The 25,490-nt window shown below is 43.9% G+C and overlaps 1 protein-coding gene across 4 annotated transcripts in view; it reads left to right on the top strand.

Annotated features, from left to right (window-relative positions):
* Window positions 1-25,179, top strand: part of DDHD1 (DDHD domain containing 1) — a 317,731-nt gene extending 292,552 nt beyond the window's left edge. For all 4 annotated transcript variants that reach the window (XM_085626836.1, XM_085626837.1, XM_085626834.1 and 1 more), the window contains 2 exons: window positions 20,292-20,486; window positions 24,247-25,179. In XM_085626836.1, the coding sequence (XP_085482962.1) occupies window positions 20,292-20,486; window positions 24,247-24,428 (377 nt within the window). In that variant the 3' untranslated portion in view covers window positions 24,429-25,179. The remainder of the gene's footprint in view (window positions 1-20,291; window positions 20,487-24,246) is intronic.
* The last annotated feature ends 311 nt before the right edge of the window (window positions 25,180-25,490 follow it).

Below are 25,490 nucleotides of genomic sequence, written 5' to 3'. Positions count from 1 at the left end.
CCTGCACGTGCATACTGTTGCACGTGAAAAGTGATTCATTAAAATAGTCAGCAGTGTATATCATTATGCCGCTGCTTCCCATGCATAAATGGCCTTTTCCAGTTACAGTTCCATCATGGAACTCCTGAATTCCTCGCTAATATGATGTTGACCGGTACCTATCTCAGTGCTGGGTGTATTTACAAGGGAACTCACTGGACCCACTCTGTGAAAAGATGGGAGAGATTATGCATGCAGCACCACATGAGCGACTGGGCTACAGAACGTCCATGTTTACCACGAAAAGCTTGGGGAAGGACAGTAAGTATTGGAGGGAAGGTGATGGTGGAGCTACTTTTGATGGAAAGTATAGATGAAGTAGTGTATGAGATGGTATATTATTAGAGGCTGTGATGCTAGGTAAGGCAATTCTGTTTTTTCACGTTTCTAAATCCGGACTTCTAGGCCAGTAAGCAGAATCTGCTAGAGATTAAATGATGGCGATTGCTGGAGCTTTCCAGTGTCCTGTGAACCCAAAGATGGGCTATCAAGGCAAACAACAGGTCTTCTCACAAGTAAAATCAGCCAAGGGATTTCAGGAGCCCTTAATGGCGAGAAAGTGACTGATGTGTGAGTAATTTGGGGTTCAGGGCATAGTTCAAGCAAGAGGATTTCACATCACATATTTCAAGGCGGAGGATTTCACATCTCAACCTGGCTTGGTGGGTTAGGAGTGTTTTAAAGAAAATTGGCAGTTGTGTTGTGTACATTTCCATGCTCTCTGTCCCTCTGCTTGTCCTCCTTATTTTCTTTGGACTTCTTGTAAGCAAACCAGTATATGTTCCAATACCAGTACAGGACATTCAAGGGATCTGGCTTCTGTGGCTTTTCATAATTTTCTAAAGGGCTTGCAGTGGTAAAATCTATTCAGTGTTGTGACCCTACCCACTTCAAAACAGTACTGGGAAGAGTGTACCATATGGAGAATGAAGGCAAGCTATGCTATTCAAGATGTTTCCTGGTCCCCATAAAGACTGGTAACCCTTAGCCAGACTGTGGATGTAAAATTCTTCAACAAGGTCCTCAGAAATTAGATCATAAATTTCTTCCTGGCACAGATCCACTATAATTTGGAGTTGCAAGATTGGCTGTCTTTAATTATAAGATAGCTGTTAACTCATGACTTTAAAGCATTGACCCTTGAATTTTCTTCAGGAGACCATCTTTAATTTAATGCCCTGTTTTCAGTCTCACCGCGACGCCACATTTATCAAGTTACTTTCAGTAGTGACTTCATCTATGTTGTCAGAGCATTTATGTATGCCCTTCTTGGAAATTCTCAAAAGAAAAAGGTATGCTGTTCCTAAAGGGGACAAAGGGGAGTAGGTCAGAGAAAAGGAGCCACTACAAGGGGAGTAGTTCCTTTTTGGAAATATGGCCCTCGCACACCCTTGCGGGTGTCATTCTTCATCATGGGGCTTGCTCCTTGTTGGTCCGGTGCTGCAATGCTTGACTGGCACCCTCAAGGGGGCTCTTTATCGGAGATCTTTTTCCAAAGCCCTGATGTGAAGTGCAAGTTAAGGGCCCTTTGAGAAGATTGAGGAAACGTAGGTGTTGATGTAGTGATGAGTGACTTGAAAAAGCTAGGCAAGTCTCAAATTGTAATCCATGAGTATGCCTGACTTATTAAAAACGTGATGTCACAGGTGGGGACAATGATCCCTGGTGACTTATAAGGTCAACCTGTTTCATGCCGTCAATTATCTAAAATGTGATGTAGGGCAGTTCTTCAGGACCGTAAAATGTATAACTAATCTACTCAGTGTCAGGGACCAAAGATGCAACAAGTAGTGTCCAAGCACTAAGTACCCTATAAGTGCACCTGCAGAATGTAAAATCACTGACTTGGGGGAGGAAGATATGAAAAGAATTCATAAAATAGCACCATACAGAGCAGTTTTGAATAGTACTTGTAGAGGCATGCAATACTAGCATGCGTTCGTGATTTGTAACAAGTAGTGATAGGAACCAAGTTAAATAAACACGTTACATAAAAACATATAGGTGGTGGTTTCATAAACTGTGGTCAAAAGGATGGGGAAAAAAAATACTCGCCCAATGAGGGTGATGTCATCATCTCTTTGAGAGAAACACTGAGATAAAGCTAAAATATTTAGCGTGCTGTTGGGAAGTCAACTTTCAATTGAAATTTTGTAAGTGAGCCCAGGGGGAGGAATAATAACCTCCGTTCACATGATGGAAAGCCAGAAATCCAGTACTCACGTCCTCCATTGGAGAACTTAACCATCGACCTACCCCTGCTCAATTCCCTCGGGAGTGAGGACTTGGAGGTGGTTGTTCGGTTTATAAACCCTCCTCCTGTCCCTAATTGGTGACAGGTGGTCCGTACGAAGTGGTTAATTGCTGATCAAAGGTCAGCAGTGATGGGCCGGGGATTGTGGATGTCATCTTGTAGTGGGTTAGGAGCCTATGTATTACATACATTGTTGCTAGTAATTAATGTGACAGGGTTGAAAATTGTTGTAGCGCTCCCATTGAATGTGGGCGAGTATGCGCCTATGTGGCTCTCCTTTCCGTACCAAAAGGTGAATAGGAGAGGCAATATACAAAACACAATTTTCCAGGAGTGCAGTCACCCACTAACGTTCTTGGGAGAGTGCACAACCAATCATAGGAAATGATGCCATGAAGGAGGCTAGTGAAACCTAAGAAATAATTTCTCTTGTTAAGGAGCAAAGGATCTTAGATGGTCCTACGAGTTTGTGTGAATTATGTTGACAGCCAATTAAAAATGCAGTAGAGAATTAACAGAGACAGAGCTAACTCTCACTAAAGTAGTGTAGTCTAGTATTAATCATGCATTGTCTTTACAGAGTCTAATTACCTACTGGGTTCTGGCCCATAGCCAGAGGTAGAACAGAACGTGTGTGTCATTGTTACTACCATTGCAGAGGTGGAACGTGTTGCCAGTAAGGAGAACACACATAATGTGTGAAATAGCATATTGCCAGATCAAGATCATTGAATGATTGGTGAAGGCTACCATTTGATCCCTTCCCATGGTATATCTTCATTCAATCCCTGAATGTGTATGGACAGACGGACAATACAGTGTTTGTCCCCTTTTAAAGAGTGCACCTTTTCTCAAAATGAAAAGGGCTTCCAGCACAGTCATTCGTAAATCATCAGCTGTGTGACCAAGGTCAATAAAGTGTGTGCACATTTTAGTGCTAGTTTTGTTACACCTGATATTTCTGCGGGGCTCAGTAATGCAGATCTTGACCAGTCTGGTAATTATGCCTATGTATCTTTTATCACAGGGGCATGTGATTGTGTAAATGGAGTTTTTGTATTGCAGTTGGTATGGGCCGTTTGTGTTCAGGTGAACGTGTTTGTCAGTTTTATTTCTTTTGTCGTAGTCAGGCTACAGACCGTGCAGGAACCACAGGGGAAATGGCCCGGGACAGGGACCACAGGGTCCCTTGGTCTGAACTGTCTGATACCCTTGGTCTTTTGTGCACCAGCATGTCTTTTATGTTTGAAGTACGTTTGAAAGCAAACCTAGGTTGTGGCATGATTAAACTGCCAGACTGGAGGGTGTTCCAATGCTTGTTTATAATCTTGCATATTCTGTTAGTCAGCTGTGTATGAGATAACGCAAGTGTGCATGTCTTCTGGAGGTTTTAGATGGTCTTCCAATAGCGCCACTCTATTGATATTTCTAGCCCTTTTTTTGGCCATTCTCACATTGCTGTGGGTAGGCTCAATTAACAAGATTTTCAGAGAGTATGAGGGCTTGTTTGTCATTGTCAGAAACAGAGCTACAATTACGGTGCAACCGTAGAAATTGTCCATACAGGAGGTTGTCTTGTAGTGCCCTGGGGTGGTGGCTACCCTATAATAGCAAGTTGTTACTATTTGTGTTGTGTTTTAATGTAGTTGTGGTCTAGTTGCCATCCTCCCCCAGTTGAGTTAGTAGGTCTAGGAAGGGAATGTTTTCATCAGACGTGTTACTAGTGAACCGGAGAAAAGGTTTGAAAGAGGCAATCCAATCGCAAAAAGTGTTGCATGTGGTTCTGTCGCCTCTCAAAAAAATGAGGATGGCGTCAATGTATCTTCGCCACAAAGTAATATTTGTGCTGTAGGGGTTAGTGGCATGAAAGATGTTTTCCTCCTCAAAAGCGGTCCTATAGGGATAGCCCAGACTAGGGGCGAAGCTGCGTCCCCGGAGTCTGATGGTATAGCTGTTCACCAAATTGAAAAACGTTTTCTGTCAGGGCAGTGGTAGCGCAATCCATAATGAAACTGACTGCAGATGGTGCGTTCCAGTCCTCAGAAAGTAGGGCTTTCTCGACCACTGCCAGGGTGGCTGTTTGAGGAATGTTAGTATAGAGGGCCTCTACATCAAGAGTTACCAGTTAATCAATCGAGTCTTTGTGATTAGTTGTTTCTATGAGACGTAGTACATCTCTGGTATCCTGGAGAAAGGAGGGAGTTTTTTCACCATGGGTTGGAGGAAATAGTTGCAGAATCTGGAAAATGGTTCCAGAAGTGAGTCAATGCCTGACACAATTGGTCTCCCTGGTGGTGGGAGGACACCCTTGTGTGTCTTGGGTAGGATGTAAAAGTAGGGTATACTCTGTTGATACTCTTGGGATTCTGCTGTTGATACCACAGAGGTAATCTGAGTGCTCAAACGTCTTGTGGGATCAATGGAGATAGGAGTATAGTATTTCCTGTCTGACAGTTGGCGGTTACATTCAGTGTCATAGTCAGTGGTAGACATGATAACAATGATGGGTATTATCTGGCCTCTCCTTCCCCCATTGTTGCTATCCGTGCTGGAGTTGCTGTTGGAGGAAGATGTTCTTCTGCAAGATGTCTGGCTTTCGGTTGATGATGTCTCACCTTCTGTGACAGTAAAATCAGCCTTCAGGTATGGATATACTTTCTCCCTGTCAAACTTCTTTATATCTTTTTGTAGTTTAGTCATCTTCTGTTTCATGAGGTACTCCGTATTCTCTGTGATCTCATTACTGATCTCGGCCAGTTTGGTTTTGTATACTGACACTAGGGTCACGGTTTTAAGTGCCCCTTCTGCTATCTAAATACTGATCAAAAGTGCATCAGCTAGATGTTTAGTTGTATTAGTGATCAGAATTAACCAATCCCTTTTGCATCTCCAAGCAACCTGGGACCATTCTTGAACGCTTTCTTATCAAGCCTACACAGATGGTAGACCATCTTCAAATGACTTGAACTCTTGACCTATCTAAACTTCTGCTCTCCATTTCGAAAAATGTTTGCTAGTGTAGTCTAGAGTGCTATTGCTTTCCTTCACCTGCATGAATTATTTTCTGTGTGTCACGTCTAGATCTTCCATGTTAGATCAAGGATGAGGCGCATTCAGTATTGCATGTGTGTTCAACTCACAAATCCTCCATTCTAATTTATTCTCAGTTTATGCTGGTGACAGATGTGTCTTGACTGATTTACAGCCACTGAGAAAGAAATGGTGTCATGGTTGAAGGGGTCCATCTTCTTCTCTGATCTCTGCACAGTAAAGGGGAAACTCATTGCCGCTGATGTCTCGTGTAGGGACAGAGTGGAATCTGTCTAATTTGTTCAGTATTGCCTATGATGGATATTGGTCTACTTAGCTGAGGCCTATGAGCAACATGTCTTTAACCTATTGCAGGTGTAGGAGAAAAACATACACTTCTGTGCAGATCTTTATAGACAGCGCAACACATATATCACAACAGGGAGTAACGGTTACCTTTGCAGATAATTGACGGCAGTGGTTCTGGGCGATTGATGACAGTCGGTGTGCATCACATGGTGGGTCAGAACTGGCATGAAAATGCTTCGAGAACCCAGACTTTAGTATTGCTCAAGCGGAACTTACAGTATGCAATTGCAGACCTGAAATGTATTTGCTGTGACTAACCTCCGTGAATCATTTGGCCACTTGGGGTAATTGGAAGTGTGACACCTGCTTCACAGAGGATGATACCGCCAAGGTCCTTAGGCAGTGGCAGGGTATCAGCCAGAAGTCTGACACTTAGATGCTCATTGAGTTGTGTTCCTGTGGGAGGAGAACTTTGTTGGTTCTGTGATTTGCTTAAAGAAGTAGGGACTACTTCTTGCCCTTGTTGAGTGTAAAATGTTTCTTAATATTTTTCGCTTTTTGAAATTTATGATTTTTACTAGGGTGGTGGCAAGAATGGGGCTTCAGGGGTAGAGGTGCACTAAGGGCTGTGAGGTCTGACAGCTGAAAGTGTGGGATTGTTTTTTCCCCCTACTGTGGAGAGGGTGGTCCCAAATCTCGGGGGGCGGGCGGGAGGGGTTCGCAAGTGTCATGGGTTTTTCTTTGTGCTTTGTGGAGGGGGGTATGACGAGGGAAGCAAGGAAAAATGAACTGGAATGATCACATTATCTTTTGTCAACAAGGTTATCACCACACGTGTTACAACAAACTTATTCTTTAAAAATAAAAAGCACACTATGTCTCAGTTTAAGCTAATGTGCTGGAACGTCGCTGGCCCCAATTGTCTTTTTAAGCGACGCTTAGTGAAGGGTAATATTTGCTAATAAGCCCCACGTTTTTTGTTTAACTGAGACCCATCTGGCTTATAAGGATCAGTTATTATTAAGGCAGCTGGGGTTGATAATGTAGCTTGTTTCAGCCAGTCAGTTTACATTAAAGGGGTTACTATACTAAATTCCAGACAATTTGAATATAAACTTTTGAAAAGTGCCTCTGACTCTAAGGGTAGATGGGCGGCAGCTCAGATGTTGGTTGCCTGTAAGACATTCACTATTTGCATTGTGTATGGCCCGAATAGTGATGATCCGGGACTGTTCGACTGGTTACATTTGGAACTTTTAGATTGGTAATGGGATCGATTGCTACTGGGCAACTTCAACTGCATTATGAATTATGAGGTTGATACTACTATTCAAACAGTCCACCCTAATATGGTCAAACTAGAGCATCTATCTCTGAGATCGCTTGGTTCCACCGTTTGGTTGACGTATGGAGTACCTTGAATCTGGATAGCCTTGGCTGCACCTTCTTCTCTTTGCAACAAAGACATTGCTCTCCAATAGCTATGGTCTTTATCGCACCAAGATAGATTTATTGTGTTAGTATTGATGTGTGTCCTAAGATTACATAAAACAATAATCCTGTGCTGGTCTCATAGCAGTTATCTTATACTTGTAGGGAGGGGCATTGGTCATCGAAACCGCCACATTCCTCAATGACTGGAAACACGCCGAAGTCAAACCCCTCCTGAAGAAACCCTCTGCAGACCCGACGGACCTCAAGAACTTCAGGCCCATCTTCCTGCTTCCTTTCGCAGCCAGTCATTAAAAAGGCTGTCAACACCCAGCTGCCAAACCTCATCGCAGCGAACAACGTCCTGGACATCTCCCAATCCAGATTCCACAGCAACCACATTACCAAGACCACTCTACTCGCCGCCACCGACATCTGCTCCGTCCTCGACCAGGGCCAAACGGCAGCTCTCATCCTCCTTGACCTCTTGGCTACCTTCGACACAGTCTCCCACCGCACACTAGCCACCAGACTCCACATCACCGGCATCTGCGGAAAGGCCCCTGACTGGATATGCTCATTTATCACAGGCAGAACCCAGCGAGTCAGACCTACCTCTCGGATCCAATGAAGACCAGATGTGGAGTGCCCCAGGGATCCTCCCTCAGCCCCACCCTCTTCAACTTCTACATGACCCCCTCGCAACCATCGTCGTAACCCGCAGGCCCAAGATGGTCACCTATGCTGACGTCACCCAGCTCATCCTCCCCCGCACCAAAGAACCCAGCATCTCCAAGCACAACTTCCAAGAAGGGAAGAAAGCCGTTGCCACCTTGATGGAAGAGCTGTCTGAAACTCAACTCCTAGAAAACAGAAGTCCTCATCCTTGGCTCCACCCCATCCGCATGAAATGACACCTGGTGGTCCCCCGCCCTCGTAAACCCCCCCACTCTGACAGACCACGCAGGAAACCTCGGCATAATACTGAACTAATGGCTCACAATGAACCGCCAGATCAACTCTGTATCCTCGGCCTACTTCAACACCCTCCACATTCTCCAAAAAACGTTTAGGTGGATCCCATCCGAAGCAAGAAAAACGGTCATGCACGCCCTCATCAGTAGCAGACTGGACTACGGCAACACTCTCTACACCGGAATCAACCAGAAACTACTACGCAAACTCCAGACCGTCCAGAATGCTGCAGCCAGACTTATCCTAGACATCCCCCCCCCATCACAACCACTTCACCCAACACCTCCAAGATCTCAACCTGCTCCCCATCGAAAATTACGAGTAACCTTTAAGCTCCTCATCCATGTATACAAGGCCCTCCACAACATCGGCCCAGCATACCTAAACAACCGCCTCTCCTTCCATGCACCCAAGAGACACCTCCGATCTGCTGACCTCTCTCTGGCAACCATCTCGCGCATCTACAAGACCAGAACGGGAGGAAAGTCCTTCTCCTAACTGCAGCCAAGACCTGGAACAACCTCCCCCTCCTGCAAATCCCTACACTGCTCCAGTTCAGGAAGGACCTCGAGACCTGGCTTTTCGGATGACCCCAGCACTCAACAGAGCCGTCCCCCTCCCTGCCCTTCTGCGCTTTAAGACCCTTGCTGCACTTTGCTGACCCCGATTGATTGGTCTTTCCCTGATCAATTCTCTAACTCAGAATGTAGAACCCGCATGACCAGGGAATTCATTACTATAAACGGTGTATTGTGTAGAATACACAGAAGGCCTACATACGGGGGGGGTGGGTTACTCTGCAGTTCATCTTCAAATAATGAGTTTTGAGAAGGATGAAATGCATAGGTTGCGTATGTCAGGAGATGGAGCAACATCATGCTCAAGTAGTCTTGGATAAAAGCTCTGATGTGCAATTGATCTATCTAGAGATGTTGAAACCGCATTGCTTACCGGATATAAGACTCAGGGAAAGTGTGGCAGCTAGTAATAAGCCTAATAAGGAGCTTCAATATGAATATGGGGAGAGTGTTAGCATATCAGATAGTGAAAAGAAAGCATAGAAACTCTAAACTGTATTCGGGACAAAGTAGGTACTTCCCAATATGGCACTTAAGCTAATTTGAAACAATTTAGTGATTATTATGAATATATTTATGGCCATGTATTGCCATCCAGGCAGTCTGAGATAGACTAGTATCTACAGGGTGCAAGATTAGCCTGTCTCGACTTACTCCAGATTCAAGCTCTTCATCACTATCCAAGAAGTCCATGTGGCAGTAAGATCTCTGTCGGGTGGGAAGGCAGCTGCGGAGGATACATTTCTTCTGGAATTTTATAAAACCATTATGGAGCTACTTCTCCCTGTCTTCACTGATTTGGTGGCTGGTATAGATGTTAATGGAGGAGTTCCTGCGTCTTGGAACTATACCAACATTATAGTCTTTCTAAAGAAAGAGAAGTCACCGGAAGAGAGAGAGTCGTATTGACCTATCACCCTAATCCATTTATATTTCAAAATAATTGCCATGGTGTTAGCAGCTTATCTTGCCTCTTTGATCCAGTGTTTAGTCCTGCAGCAACATGGCATTGTTCTGGGCAGAGATACCGCCAGCCATACTAATGCAGCAGTAGCAGTTTTTAAATGTTGCCGATTTACTGGGCAGCCGTATTTGCATGATAATTGCTCTTTATATTGAACCCTATCTTCAGCTCCTCATTAAGGATCCAGCCGGTCAGGTGGAAGTGAATCAGGCAATATGCAGACGCTGTTGTAATATACTCCTCAAACCCCCTCCAAGCTATTGATTAGGTATGAAGTGAGGCTTAGAGGTTCGGGGCTGTCTCTGGGTATGAGCTAAATATTTCGAAAACACAAATCATACTCGACTCAAGCAGAAAATCCAATTGCTGGCATCTTCCCTGTGGCTACTTATCTCTGGATCTAGGTCAATTCTAGAGTGGACCATATCTTGTAATTGAACTATGAGCTCCTCCTACAGTCATCGAGAGCCAAGATGCTGTCTTGAAATTGTCTTCCAATAAGCATAGTGGGTCATTGCAATGTAGTTCAAATGAACATGCGGCATATTTACCAGCCCAGCCACCATGGGGAGCATGCTTTCCAGGCTGCTCGTGGCCGAGGATGTGATACCCACAGATACATAGTCATTCAGCCAGAGGAAGGGCCAGCCCAGCATACGCCCGGTAGCCGCAGCCTCCAAACCCCTTTAGTTTTCCTTCCTACCATCATGGAAACCCAGTGGGAAGCAAGATATCGACCTCCTGCGGGGCAGGTGATAGCATAACATCAGACCACGGAGTTCTTCAAAGGGGCTACTCTCCTCCCTTCCCTTTGTGACTCCCCTCCCCCACCCACCCCACCCACTTGCTTACGGATGACCGTCTCTCCTTGCTCCGTCAGCAAGTGATGGCTCTCTTGGCCACGGGCACCATAGACCGGGTGCCGATGCCAGAAGTAGGTTGTGGTTGTTATCCCCGCTATATTCTGGTTCCCAAGAAGGACGGAGGCCTTTGTCCTATCCTAGAACTGCGCCAACTCAATTTCTCCCTTAAGTAAAGTCTAGCATTCTCTGGCCCTTTTAAGTTGCTGGTTCCTGGCCCTCTGCTGAATTACGCACAAGTCTTTGAACCCCTGAAGCCTCACCCTCGGCCCACAGTCCACGGGCCGGTCTGGCATAATAGATGTTGCCCCCCCTAGTTGCAGCGCTACTAAGAGAGTAACGTCAGCTTGCATACCGGTGCTAGGGGCCCGGATTTTGCTGTAGGGGTGACTGTGCTGTGGCGGGCACTTTCCTAATTGCGGTGGTATCCTCAAGGCTCAGTGATTCTGTAGCGGCCCAGTGGGGTCCTCTTTGTCACGGCTCCAGTGACGCATCCTGCAGCATCCTTGGGGCGTCCACGGCTAGCAGACCAGATCCCATATACTGTCCAGCGGCATGGGTCGCAAAGACCTGAAACAAAGGACACTCCCAATTGAAAAATTTGCGGAGAAGACAGCTGAAGAGGGCGGAACGTGGCCCAAGCCCTGATCGTGACGCAGCTACCGCGGCCCCTCCAGCTGAGTGGTTACAGGAGATGAGAGCTGGCTTTCGGTCTTTAGATAGCTGCTTTGACTCCCTTGACAAAATGCTTGTCAATGGGCACCAAAATCCAGGCACACAATAGGCATCTCGACGTGGCGGAGGTACGGATCTCCGACATTGAGGATGGCACTGCGCAAGCGACAAAACAATTAGACAGAATGGAGCGCATACTGAAAGAAGTAGCCATAAAGAATGAAGACCTCGAAGTGCGCAGCCGATGCAATAATGTTCGTATCCTTGGGGTTCCGGAGTCCACCGCCACGGGTCGCCTGGACCTCTTTGTTGAAACTCTGCTATCGGACTTGTTCGGGAGGGAGTCTTTCACACCTGGATTTGTGGTGGAGCGGTCCCATCGCACCTTGGGACCTCGACCTAACCCGGGCCTCCCTCCTCGCCCTCTGATAGCCCGTATCATGAACTTCTGGGATTGGGCAACAGGTCTGCGCCTGGCCAGAGAACGTGGGGACACTACCTGGCAGGGCTCAGACTTCACGGTTATGGTGCAGGAGGCCAGTCGCTAATTTACTACACTAAGGACCACCCTCCGAAATCTCGGCCTCAAATACGGCATGCTATATCCCGCACGGCTCAGGGTAGAGGTTGGGGTACGTATTTTTGACAATCCTAATGAGGTCCAGGAACTTCTGCCGTACCTATAAGAGCAACAATGACCAGTCGCGCGAGGACAGAGGCGGCCCATCCCCTCCGCATTGTGGCTCCGTTGCAAGTTTGGATCTATTCTCAGGCTCTGGTGTTGGGTGACATTGATGTGTTGTTGCCCTTTTTGTTACTTGGACTACATGGGGATTACATTATGATCCGGTTTAATATGTACTTAACAGTTGGTCGTCTGACATGGTGTTGCCACCCCCCCTGGTTGATACCCTTGGTTTGTTCTGGTTGGTCCTAATGTACCTATTTGTAGTAGTTCTGTTCCACTATAAAGTCAATTGGTACTCTGTTTTTTGTTTACAGGATGGGGAATGCCTTGCCTTGTTTGTAGTAAGGCTGGGTGGTGGGGGGGGGTTAAGGGTAGGGTCAATTGCCTTCATTATTGATTATCGTCCTTGTTGTCCTTGTTCCAGGTTCACTGATTTCAAAATAGCATTCAACCTATTTAGACTTTTTAAAGCTCACGGATGGCGCAGCCAGGTTTGATCACTGGTCCCTCCAATTTGTCCCTGTTGTCGTGAAATGTCCGACGTCTCAATAACCAGCGTAAACGACGGCAGGTGGTGCATTACTTAGTCAGGCATAATATAGACGTTGCCTTCCTGCAAGAGAAACACTTACCGGTTTCAGATACTGCACGTTTTGCTTCGAGCTGGGGTGCCCACAGGTATTTTGCCAATTTTAGTAATTATGTGAGAGGCACGGCAGTGCTTATACGTAAGTGAGTCCCCTTTAGCTGCCACTTAGTTGTAAATGATAAGGAGGGCCGGTATACTATTGTCATAGGGTGCATGATGGGTCACAGGGTCACTTTGATGTGTGTCTATGCCCCCAACACTGATTCCCCGGAATTTTTTCATACACTGCCCACACAACTTTCCAAACTAGAACCCACTCTGATTATGATAGGTGGGGATTTCAATCTCCTTCTAAATACCGACATGGATAGTACATCCGCCTCTCCAGATACAAAACCTAGTGCGCGGTGTGCTTTGGTCGACTTGTGCGACCAGTTTTCATTGATAGACATATGGCGCAGGCTCTATCCTACTACTACTAATTACACACATTATTCAGGGCATCACAACACATGGACCAGGATCAATCTCTGGTTGATTTCCCCTGGTGTGTCCCCCTGGTATCAGATGTTAAATACACTTCCTAGAACGTATTCGGACCACTCCCCGGTCCAACTTTGTTTCCGAGTCCCATGCCCCGAGGGGTTGGAGAGGCTGTGGTACTTCCCTGGTCGTGCGCTCCTAGACGACCTTTCTTTAACGAGTTCAGAGAGGCTATAGAGGACTACTTCACTATTAACACTGGCTCGGTGAGCTCCTGAGCTGTGCTGTGGGAGGGGTTCAAAGCCTACATCCGTGGTGTATGCATCTCCAAACATGCAGGGGTACTCAAAGCTCTACGCACAACACTGACCAGGCTTGAGGGGGAAGTAGCGGCTCTGGACAACGAGTCGCAGCATGTTCCCTCATCCCCCTCGCAAGGCAGGAGGCTGGCCTTCCTGTCAGAATACAGAGAAACAGCGGATCGCGAGATCCTTTACTTGGGTAAATATCAAACTGCCCGACGTTATGGAGAGGGTGATCGCCCAGGACGCACATTAGCTCATGCCCTCAGGCCCCACCACAGCAAAGCATGCATCACTGAGATCCGTAATGGGACTCTACTTACGACTCCCACTGATATCAGGGATGAATTCCTGTCGTACTACACCACGTTATGTGCCTCTAGACAGGGCAGTAACACAACCGCACAGGAGGATTATCTCTCAGAGATTGCCTTAGTCTACCTAGAAAAAAATATGCAGGAATTGCTGGCAGAACCCATCACTGTGAATGAGATACATGGTGCTATAAAGGTGTTTCTTAACTCCTCAGCCCCCGGCCTTGATGGCTTTACAGAGGAGTTTTATAAGGCCTTTTCGAACCTTCTGGCACCGAAATTGATTGAAGTATATGCTGATGCCCTGGCAAAACAGATCCTGCCTCCCTCATTAAGCGAAGCGTTATCCTTCTCCTTCCTAAGCCCGGTAAAGACCCCTCTCTTTGCGGATCATACAGGCCACTTTCGCTAATAAATGTAGATTATAAAATACTCCCTAAAATTGTTGCTAATAGACTTTCGCAATTAATGGAGTTCATCATCTCCCAATCACAATCTGGCTTTGTCCCACATCGCTCGACCTCCTTAAATTTGAGGACCTTGTTCGCGGTTTTACATAGAATAAACCCCGAGACTCCTGCTGCGGCAGTTCTCCTTGACACAGAAAAAGCCTTTGACACACTCGAGTGACCCTTTTTAGTATCCATCATGCGTCGTATGGGTATGCCAGCTGGCTTTATAGCCACTACAGGCTTATTATATAGTCGTCCAACGGCAAGGCTTCGCATAAACGGTACCCTATCTGACTCCTTCTCGCTGACCTGCGGCACACGTCAGGGATGTCCTCTGTCGCCTTTTATTCATTCTAGCCATGGATCCCTTAATACGGCACTTTCAGGAACAACATCTCCATAGAGGACTGCAATTTAATACAGGCCCCCTTTTGGTTTTATTATACGTCGACGATACTATCCTCTATGTCAGGGAGCCACACCTGAACCTGGCCCTGCTCATCCGGGAAATCCTTCCCTTTGGGCAGCATTCTGGATTACGTATTAATTGGCACAAATCAATTATTTTTCCCTTAACCACTAGCACGACCCCTTGGGCTTGTGAATTTCCCTTGGAATGGTGCTCGGATTCCGTCAAATATCTGGGTATCCATGTACACTTGGATCCGGTCCAGATTATTTGCCTTAATTATGGACAAGCAGTTGAGAAGCTGGAGAGATGGTTACGTCTCCCTCTGTCCATTGCAGGCAGAATCGCTATCATTAAGATGATTGTCCTACCTAAATTCTTATATCTTTTTTAAAATATCCCCATTCCCCTCACACACAGTTTCTTTTTATTACTACGATCCCATCTTATCCGGCTGGTCTGGGATGGCGGGCGGCTGCGTGTTCGCTGGAGGATACTCACTTTACCATATGATAGGGGTGGATTAGGAGTGCCAGACTTTTACTTATACTACCTAGTGGCACAATGTAGTTTCGCCTTTGCTTGGTACCACCCAGACGCCAGGTTCCCATTTCTGCGCCCAGAGGCTGATTTTGTTCTCCCTGTGCGCCTTGCTTCCGTTTTGCCCAAGGGCGAACCCAGGGATCCAGTTGACATACAGACGGTCTCGACCACTAGCTGGGCGTGGAGCATGCTTCATCGCTATACTGGCACTTCGGTTTTGTACTCATCGGCCATTCCGCTTCCGAATGCCCGTTGGCTCCCAATAACAGGTGAGAAACTTGGGCAACGCACACTGACTGAGTTTGACATTTTCACGGCCACTGAGGAAGCTCGCTTCCAAGATGCCACCTTCATGGATAAATTTGTTCTTAAGCGACTATACTCAGCACTGCATGCCACGATCGTTGGCTTTCCTTTGGAGCCTGACTCATTCGCACCATTATCTCTCCTCATTGAGATTAAGAGCGGAGTGCATATAGTTTCCAAACTTTATAAACTTTGTATAGCACAGGTCTCTATCATAGATGACAGGCTTCGTGCAGAATGGGAGGCTAATCTGGGTCATCCAATTACGGACGACCAGTGGGTCGTCTGTTGTAGAGCCACAAAGGATATCTCATTGAACACTATAAATTTCTGCGTAGAATTTACATGACACCGGCTAAGATGCATGAAATTGACCCCAATAGGCCGCACACATGCCGGAAATGCGGCGCTCAGCATGCTGATTTTGCCCATCTGACCTGGACGTGCCCCTGCATACGCCCCTACTGGGAACTGGTGCACAAAACATTAGGGAACATTCTAGGGCTCACACTGGTTCCTATTCCGGAAGTGGCGCTTTTGGGTTACACGGTTAATTTTCCTAAAGCTGTTCGGAAACTTGCATCCCTTGGCCTCCTATTGGCAAAACGAGAGATCGCATTACACTGGGGCAGCAAAGTTTCTCCTACGTCGCAAGGCTGGTTGAGCAGTTTAGCTCACTGCAGTACAAATAGCGAGATCTACTCCAGCATGTTACCGAGCATAGCCCGCCCCAAGGATATCTGGGGCCCCTACAAGGTATATATAGACACCCTATGCAACTCCACCGCCTCTCAGTCCAGCTTGGGTGTATTACCCACGGGTATAGGATAGGACATCTGGCTTCCACACTGACCAGTCATAATAGGCATCATATTGCACTGCTGGATCCAACACCACCTCTCTCACACCACTTCAGCAAATTTCTGTTCCTTTGGGATAAAGACAGCATCGGCTTAGCGGCCAAAGTCTGCTGCATCGATAGATATGGAGGGATCATTCAGAAATCTGATCAGCATTTCGTAAGTTGTAAAAACATGTACTGTATGAATCAGTGTTTGGTCATATTGCATACTACCTTCTTTTATTTCAATGGGATATTTGCATGACAATGCCATGTATATGTTGTAATTACCAAGGACGACTATAACGGATAAATCATTTGTCTTTGTTTTTGATAATCAATAAAAATAAAGTTTTTTTAAAAAAAAGGCTGGCTCACCCTAGGCTGTTGTCTCCCGCCTCCAGACTACGGCGGACCTCCTGCACTCTCTGGGATTTACTATCAATGTGCCGAAGTCACACCTAACTTCTTCTCAGATGTTCCCTTTCATCAGAGTTGTTCTGGACATGGTGCGGTTTTGGGCCTATCCTCCCGAACAGCGAGTCCGGTATATTTAAGCTGTTACTGAAATTTCGGCCTCAAACCTCGTTTTCGGTGAGACTGACTCTCCAGCTGCTGAGCCTAATGGTCTCCTGCATCCTGCTTGTGACTAATGCCCACTGGCATATGCAGGCTCTGTAGTGGGATCTGTAGTTCCACTGGGCGCAGCATCAGAGGAATCTCTCTAACATGGTCCAGATCTTGGAGGGACCTGCAAAAGATCTGCAGTGGTGGTTAATGCACTGCGAGTGGTTCAGCGGCAGACCCCTCTCCCTTCCCCAACCAAGTCTGACAGTGGTGACAGATGTTTTACTCCTGGGATGGGGTTGGTATATGGGAGAGGTGCAGATTAGAGGCCTCTGGTCTCTGGCGAAATCCGGACTCCTTATGAACCTACTGGTGCTCCGGGGGATCCTGCTGGCATTAAAAGCCTTTGTGCCCACTATCAGTGGAAGGCTAGCATGGCTATCAGTCCTTTCATCAGGCTGCCTCTTCTGGAGGATCTTCTGTCACATCAGCAGGGGAGGGTTCTCCATCTGAACTTGTCAACATTTCGTCTTCATACATGGAGATTGAGTGGCGAAAGTTGACCGCTTTCGACCTTCCGCCTGAAGTCTGTACTGTTATCTTGGCAGCCAGGTGTCCCTCCACCAAGACTGTATATGGTTGCCATTGGGGTAAGTTTGTGGCATTGTGTGCAGAGAAACAGGGTGACCCTCTTTTTGCTCCCCTCTGTCGGGTCTTTCTCTCCTTCTCTTTATCCTTTCTGTTGCCCAGCAGGGCTCTGCTCTGGGCACCCTAAAGGGGCTATCTTTCTGCTATATCAGCCTTTCTGCGGTTGCCTGATCAGCCATCCCTCTACAAATCCCCTCTTGTAAATAGGTTCTTAAACTTTGCAACACGTTTCCACCTTTGTCCTTCATCATGCCTCAGTGGCACCTTCATCTGCTCCCTTTGAGCCAATGCACAGTTGTCCTCTCAGGCTCCTTACTATCTAGACTGCCTTGTTGGCGGCAAAAACATATGCACGGAGGTTCAGTGAGCTTCAGGCTTTGTCATCCAAGTCTCCGTACCTGAACATCTACCCAGCCAGGCTGGTTCTTCATACTAGAGCTTCTTTCTGCCAAACTGTGCCACTACCTTTCATGTAGGCCAGTCCATCACCCTGCCTACTTTTTACGATCTGCTACTTCCCTCCAAGAAAGAGGAGCGACTTCACCATCTGGACCTAAAAAGTGTTTTGTCATTCTACCTTGACCACACCAAAGAGTTCCGGGTGGACGACCAACTATTCGTGGGGTATTTTGGAGTGAAGAAGCGATAGGCTGTGCAGAAGCAGACAATTTCTCGTGCTCTGCATTAAGTTCTGCTACACATTTGTCAAGAAGCAACCGCCCCCCCCCCCCTCCCCGAGGGTGTGCGTGATCATTCCATCGGAGCTAAGGCTGTGACCACTGCATTAGCACGAGTAGTTCCGGTCCTGGATATCTGTCAGGCAGCAATGTGGGCTTCCATACACACATTCACGCAGCATTACAGCCTGGACAGTCAGGACCATCAGGATGGGCACTTTGCTCATTCGGTCCTGCAGGACTTTCTAGTGTGAATCCTTTTCACAAACCCACCTCCGGGGAGGTTTTGCTTGAGTATATTATCTAAGGTAAGGAATCTTAGGCTAGCAGTCTCTATTAGATGAATAATTTTCTTACATTCAGTAACACCTTGTCTGGTAGATACTCTTAACTAGATGCAGATTCCTTACCGACTCACCCATCCTCCCCACTCTGCAAACTGATTTCTAGTGACAGGGATCTACCCTAGCAGGATCCTAGTTTTCCACACCAGTGGTCTGTGTTCCTTGTCGCTCCACACTCCTGGCATGGAAAGTCACAAAAAGCTGACGTCAGCGGGCTAGGGTGGTGCCCATATAGGCACCATGCACGTTACTTCCTTCTCCGATGATGCCACGCAAGGCCGAACAACGCCATCTACCAACGCTCTGCTTTTGAAAATGTTTCCGGATCCAGTCTGACACCTGGAGATAATTCTAAGGTAAGTAATCTGTAGCTAGATAGTCTCTACCAGGTAAGGCGTTACCAAAGGTAAGTAACTTTTTCTTTGCTTACGTAAAAATCAAAAGATATCCCCTTTTTTCATTCTATGATGGTCAGATTTTTCAATTTTGTGTTCCTTTCAGAGTGTTTTTAAAAGTGCCTTCACAGTAAAAGTAGAATTTTTATTAGAAAAATAATTCATGAATATTAACAGGCATGCATCCATGGAGTCTGAACAGGAAAGTGTAAATAAGCTATACGTTAAGTGAATTGATCTGATTTTCTTACAGGGGTGTGAAATTTCAAAACTTTTCTACGTGCCCAAAGGATGAGATGCTTTAGAAATCCAGCTGTCCTGAAAAAAGATAGTTTCTCTTATGCCAGGCAGTGAATTGACAAATTATGGCAGCGCTCTCATTACATCAGAGTTTTGATAAAGCCTCTCCAATCAAGCTGAGGCTCATAATATATTAAGGTTTACCGCGGCTCTGATTTTGCCACCTCTGAGCAAATAAACGTAAAGGGGCTGGAAGTAAGCAAGAAGTGATAGTTTCAGGCATGGAATTCTTTGTGAGTCTGTGCACTCTCTCACACTTGTGTGTTTAACGTTATACCCCAACTCCTCTCCAATCTTTTTCTACATTGGAAAAGGATGGACATTTACTCCAAACAAGGGTAGTAATAATTAGTTTTTCAGAGTGGGGAAAAAAGGGAGGCAGGTAAATAGTGAATTTGCAGATCGGCGATTTTCACATGAGCAAATGTATAATTTTGCTCTCTTGTGACATTCTTTCAAAATTGGGCCCCTAATTTATTTTCATCAAACAAGTTTTTACTAAATTATGCTCCGGATACTGAAATGGTATTTAAAGTTGCAGCAAACATTATTTTCAAGTTGCAATTTTTTTGTTTGCTTTTTATTTTGAAAGCAAACCCTTGCCAGGCTTGCTTTCATGTTTCTGTATATAATTAGAACACATTCTAATAGCATTATTAGTATCCTAAAATTGTTAAATTTTGCATGAATCTCGCATGTTTTTATTGTAGAACCACTGTCACTTAAAGCACTCACTGTAATAGTAAAGGCTTGCATTAATGAATTTTTCATATATATATATATATATATATATATATATATATATATATATATATATATATATATATATATATATATATATATATATATATACATACACACACACACACACACACATATACACACACACACACATACATATATGTTTGAATAACATACACATGGATACAAACCCTGCCTTTGTGGCAGGCAGTCTTTTTTCACGATCCGCACTGTGGTACTGTAAACTGGCAGCCAAAAGTTTGTGCGTTAAGTAATTGTGCCTATGTGTCCAGTGGACATATAAACTTGTCTTTGACCCCCAACAATATGCCATGTGCATCTAGCAATGTGAATACCGCACCCCTGATCTTTGTACCTTTCCTTAAAAGCTTGCTTTGTGGCCTTTTCTGTCTGTCATTCAGTCATACTTGTTTACTTGCTGTTGTATTACTATGATTAAAGTGAATTGTGTTGTCCAGTCATGATCCGTTAGCCAGCTCCTTTCTTATTTGTTCATCTAACTGATGTTGTACATCTTTATTTGTGACTCTTTGTTTTGTTTGTGTGTTAAATCTAGGTGCTGCTAGCATTGGAAAGGGTCTTGGAGGGATGTTGTTCTCGAGATTTGCACGTTCTAGTGCAGTTACTTTACAATCCTCAGAGACCACAAAAGACGGAACAGATGGAGAAGAGAAGAAGACTGTATTTTATCAATCTTCTACAGGCACACAGAGCTTTCCACACAGCAGTTCTGGCTTACTCGACTCCACATGTTAGTCATACAAAATTTCTATTATATATAAAAGTATGTTCTGTGGAGGATTCTTGAGTACATCATAATGGTTAAAAGGGGTTGTTTCATTACCTGTTTCCTTGTTGTTCTTTTAACGTTTTATAACCATCACTGATCCGGCCTCGGATTTGATTCTGACTGCTTCAATGTTGGCCACCACTATGCCAATGCTTCTTGTATGCCTCAGCTTTGTTTTTTATCTGCAATTGCATTGTTATTTACAACACCTTAAACTTAGGCAAAAATGCAGTTCTCCAGCTTTTCATCTTTCTTGATTTAAACATGATCTGCTCAGACGCAAAACATGATTCCTTGTGATTTCATAGCAAAACATATAGAGTACCAGTTCTGACAATCTATTTCCTCATAACTGTTCAATTGAAATTTTCAGCATGAATGTAATTTTCTATTTGGTAGTCAGTTAATAAAATGGCCTCATTTAATTGCGATTTAAATGATCTTACTGTTAAAGTGTAAATGTCATTGATTTTCAGAATGGTGTTATTTTTGATTTTTGTACTACCTTTTCAGCAATACTTTTTGATTCCCCCTCCTTCCCGTCCTAAGTCTTATCTCTGGGTGATATTTCACAGTTTTTTCTTAAACGGCTGTTCAGCTGGATTATTCTCACCCCAAGCTTCATTCCCTCTTTCCAGTGCTGTTCTCTTGTTTTTCCCACTCTTCCCTTCCCTTGGTTTTTTTGGGGTAACTTCTCCGAAACCCGCTATTTTTCTCGCATTTATAAAATTAGTTGATTAACCCCTCCTTGCTGCTCCTTTTTTGTTGCCGGGCCTTTCCATATCCTGACTCTTGTTTCTCGACTCATTCTATCCTGACTAGTCTGGAACCTTTCTATAGCCTGCAGCCTCTCTACCTTTGCCGTCATGCCTCTGTTTTTCTACTTTAATATTGAAACTGTGCTATCTACTCTAATTTCCCCAAGGAGGTCTACATCTTCTTTCAACTTATTTCTTTGCTGATTGCATTATTTTCCACTAAACTGTATTTCTTTTCATTTGATTTTCCACTACATTGGTTTATTTGGATTATGCAGGTGTTATTTCAGTTCTCCGAAATAGTTTAATATTAATTTGTTTTTCTATAAATGCACATATTACAGCAAAACCATACCATTGCTTGAGTTCAGTCGGTGTGCCAGAGCATCTGCTGTAGTATAGTAAATTTCCTGAATTTAAGGTTACTGTCCGTGTGATACCGGAGTGATTTAGAATATTACAAGTAAGAGAATGATTTGGAGGTTAATACTGATAGTAAATGAAGGACAAGTGTCAAAAGGTTGGCAATCATGCTGCCAGATCCTGCAGTTTCTCTCCCCTCCTTTTACTTCAATCACTCTGTTTGCTGTCTTTGACAGATGCCCTTCCTGTAAATTGAAGATATCAAAAGGGCACTGGTATGTGATCTGTCGGACAGTCTGTGCGCCTTTAACAGTTCTAAGATCTATTCATGAGATTTTGATGTAAGGGACATGGAAGGGGGGGTGTTGCCTCAGAGCCAGGAAAGGAAATTGTCTGAAGAATTATCGAATAGCTTGCACTGAATGCTTTATTCAGAAAAGAGAAAGGTCCAGTTTTTTCCTTCTCCACCTATGGGAGGTATAGGCCTGTCATTCACAAATCTCAAAATTGTCTCCACCCATGGTTGAAATTCAGGCATTCAGCATTGTATCATTCTCCAGTCTTGATGACAGGAGTTTTGAGGTGCTCATGTCTGACATCGAGGACTTTGCACTTGCTCATAGTGCACCTCAATGTCAAGGTGCCGTTGCATTTACTAGTGACCTGTATCACATTATAACATTTTTTCATTTTTTTGTGATTTCTTGTGTTTTGAGAGAATGACCCAGTCAGCAAAATATTGACAAATATTCATTTTAAAACAAAAGTGCTTTCGTAGATACGTATTGAACAGAGTTCATTTATATCGCTGAATCGACATAGGTTGAGTATATTTTTGTATTTGTGCTTTACCCTGTCTAAGATGGGGAAAAAAGATGGTATCAATAAGGGCAATTTTCAGACTTTTCCATCTAAATATCCAAGTGATATTTAGGTGTGCATTAAAAATAATGATCACAATTTAAATTGCAAATCCTCATTCGAAGAGGTAGACTGTGGAAAGCTACAGCCTTAAAGTTCCTTTCTTTGAGAAAAAAAACACAACTATGGCAGACTCTCCACCATAATAAATGGATAAGAATTAAAGGGGCCATTTGGTGAATGATGCCAAGTAGGTCTCAGCCCAAACAGACATTCTGGAATGCTTGCTGCAAGATTGGGTAAAAGACGCAAATGTTTTTTTCTTAACTGGATAGTCCCTTTAACATTGAGCCAGGGAACATGTTGGGGTGGGCAACCAGTGGTAGTAGGGGAGAACCTACAAACAAATATAAAAAATACATGTATATACACCACACGTTTCCAGGGTAGGAAAGTAACTCTTATTTACTAAAGGATGTTTTTTACTACAGGGAAAAAGAAAAATTGATGGACAGGATGCTGCACAATGTCAAACATTCACCCCAGTTCTGAGATTTGGGCCTAAATCCATTGTTTGTTTGCTCCCCATGCTATTCCAGTTCAGACCCAGCCATATGCAAATCAGTCTTGACCCTGTTCCTCATGGGAGTAGTCCAGTACAAACTGCCAGGCCAGGTTCTCCCTGGACTGGAAACAAGCATTTTGGGACCGGTGTCATCTGGCTTGGCAGTTCCAGCTGCACTGTTCCCATGAGGCACAGGTTTAAGACTGATTTGTATATGGCTGGGTCTAAACTGGGGTGGCATGGTGAGCAAAAGACCAATGGATTTAACCCAGATCTATTGACTGGGGGGTAAATGTTTGAATTGCTCTACATTCTGTCCATCTGTGTGTCTTTTGCTTTCTTTATAGGGAAGCACTATCCTAGTGGAGACATTTTTTAATGTTGCGATGATTCTGATTTTCAACCTCGGAGGGGAAAAATACACTCAATTCTGTTTTATGATTAGTAGTACTTGTGTAAGCCTACGAGTTGGATACATTTCCAGAAATACTCCTTACATTCTTTTGTGAATCAGATAAAAATTTTGTTTAAGTAATGCGTTTAGTCCATTAAGTACTGGCAGAAGTGGTCTAATTATTGACTTTAGGAGAAAAAAATGAAAACAAATTAAAATCTTCCATTCAACTATTGATTTTACATTTTTTCCTACTTGCCAATGCTTGATCGTACATTGTGTTATGTTATAATTACTTTACTTCAAAATTCTTCAGATCTGAAATCTGACATGGCTCACTTTTGGGTGCTGTTTGTTCTATATTTATCTTTTGTAATTTACATGTTTATTTCACTTGTGAATTCATGAATTAATTCTACATTGTACAACCCCGGTAATTTGAAGGATCTCTAGGCATCGCTAAATAGAAAGAAAAATTTAAAATCAATGGATAAATGGAGGATTTACATTTCTTTCCTACAAACATTTGGTATAGGTAATCCTGAGGAATAAGATTTCTGCCTTTTTGAATTGGACTCAAAGAGAGGAAAAGCATAATATGGAGTACAGACCTAGTTGACGAGTTGGGCCACAAGTACTGACAATAATAAAGCCTCACCACTTCATTTAGCTGTATGACATTTTATGACATAAAAAAATGTGATAGATGTCCACTGATTTTGATAACTGTTTGGGGTCTAGACATCATAAGCTGATATACCTTTCTTTTTTTTTCTCTAGTGGAGCTGGAGCACAGGATTGATTTTGAGCTACGAGAAGGTCTTGTGGAAAGCAGATACTGGTCAGCAGTGACGTCACACACTGCTTATTGGTCATCTATGGACATAGCACTTTTTCTTCTTACCTTCCTGTATAAACAGGATTCTTTAGAGGATGAGGAACAAAATTCAGAAGAACTCTAAATTTCATATAAACAAACTTTTAAAACCAAGGTCTTGGCACTGAGGTTGTTCTGTTAGAATGCTGTGTTTAAGACACAGGTGTCCTGTTTAGGTGCATGTTTGACTGTTACTTGGTTTAAAGACTGTAAAAATAATTTGTACCAGAGCACCTCTAATTTTATTGTGTAATGTTTGGTAATAATTCGATCCAAAGTAATTAAATTCTGATGGTTCAACAGGGAAGTGCAAGCACTACTACAAGATGTTTTGGTGGAATATGTATGAAAGCGTTCTGATTTCTTAAAGCCGTTTAGGTTGTTTATAATCTATGATTTAATCAGCTTTGAAAAAAAATTACTTGGTAACAAATAAGTTGAAAACCCACAACTGCTATTGTTTCCTTATTTAAAATGCAACCGTTCCTGTAGTGTAACCTCAATCAGAAGTAAAGTTTCCAATAATTTGAGCGCATATAAACTATTTTGATCAGGTTGTACCAAAAAGGCATAGCACATATTTCCAGGCTACTAACTTTTGCTTGTCTTTTAATTGTTTTTGTTTCATTTTAGGGTATAAACTAAATATGAATTCCCCCGCCCCTCCTTCCCTTTTTTTACTTTTTTTTTTTTTACTTTTTTGGGCATATTGTAGATTTATTTTCAAAGGAACTTTTTTCAGAAATTCATATATATCTTTATACAAAACAGAGAATATGGATACTGTGGCACTTTTCAGTGAATTTTTCCATTAAAACCTATTTGTGGTTTCACAATTGTTGATCTAAGATTTTTTTTATACATTGACATGATCTTCTCAATAACCTTTTCACTACTCTTGAGTTGAAAATTATGGACCTGTATAGTTAGAATTTGGTAATCCTTAAAGCGCAGTTTTTCTGAAATGCTGTGGTAAATAAGATTATGCATATTGCTACAAATCAAAACAAATCTATTTTGACTCTGAACAGTCAACCAACCAATCTCTCTCTCTCTAGCTCTCTCTCAAGCCACAAAGCCAAAAAGATGAGTCACTTTGCAAATATCACTAGAGCCCTGAGATAGCAATTTTGGACCATGTTACAAA

Source organism: Triturus cristatus, chromosome 9 (genome assembly GCF_964204655.1).
Source record: "Triturus cristatus chromosome 9, aTriCri1.1, whole genome shotgun sequence".
Taxonomy (NCBI): domain Eukaryota; kingdom Metazoa; phylum Chordata; class Amphibia; order Caudata; family Salamandridae; genus Triturus; species Triturus cristatus.
The sequence above is the reverse complement of the archived record's forward strand: the minus strand, read 5'-3'. Positions and strand labels throughout refer to the sequence as shown.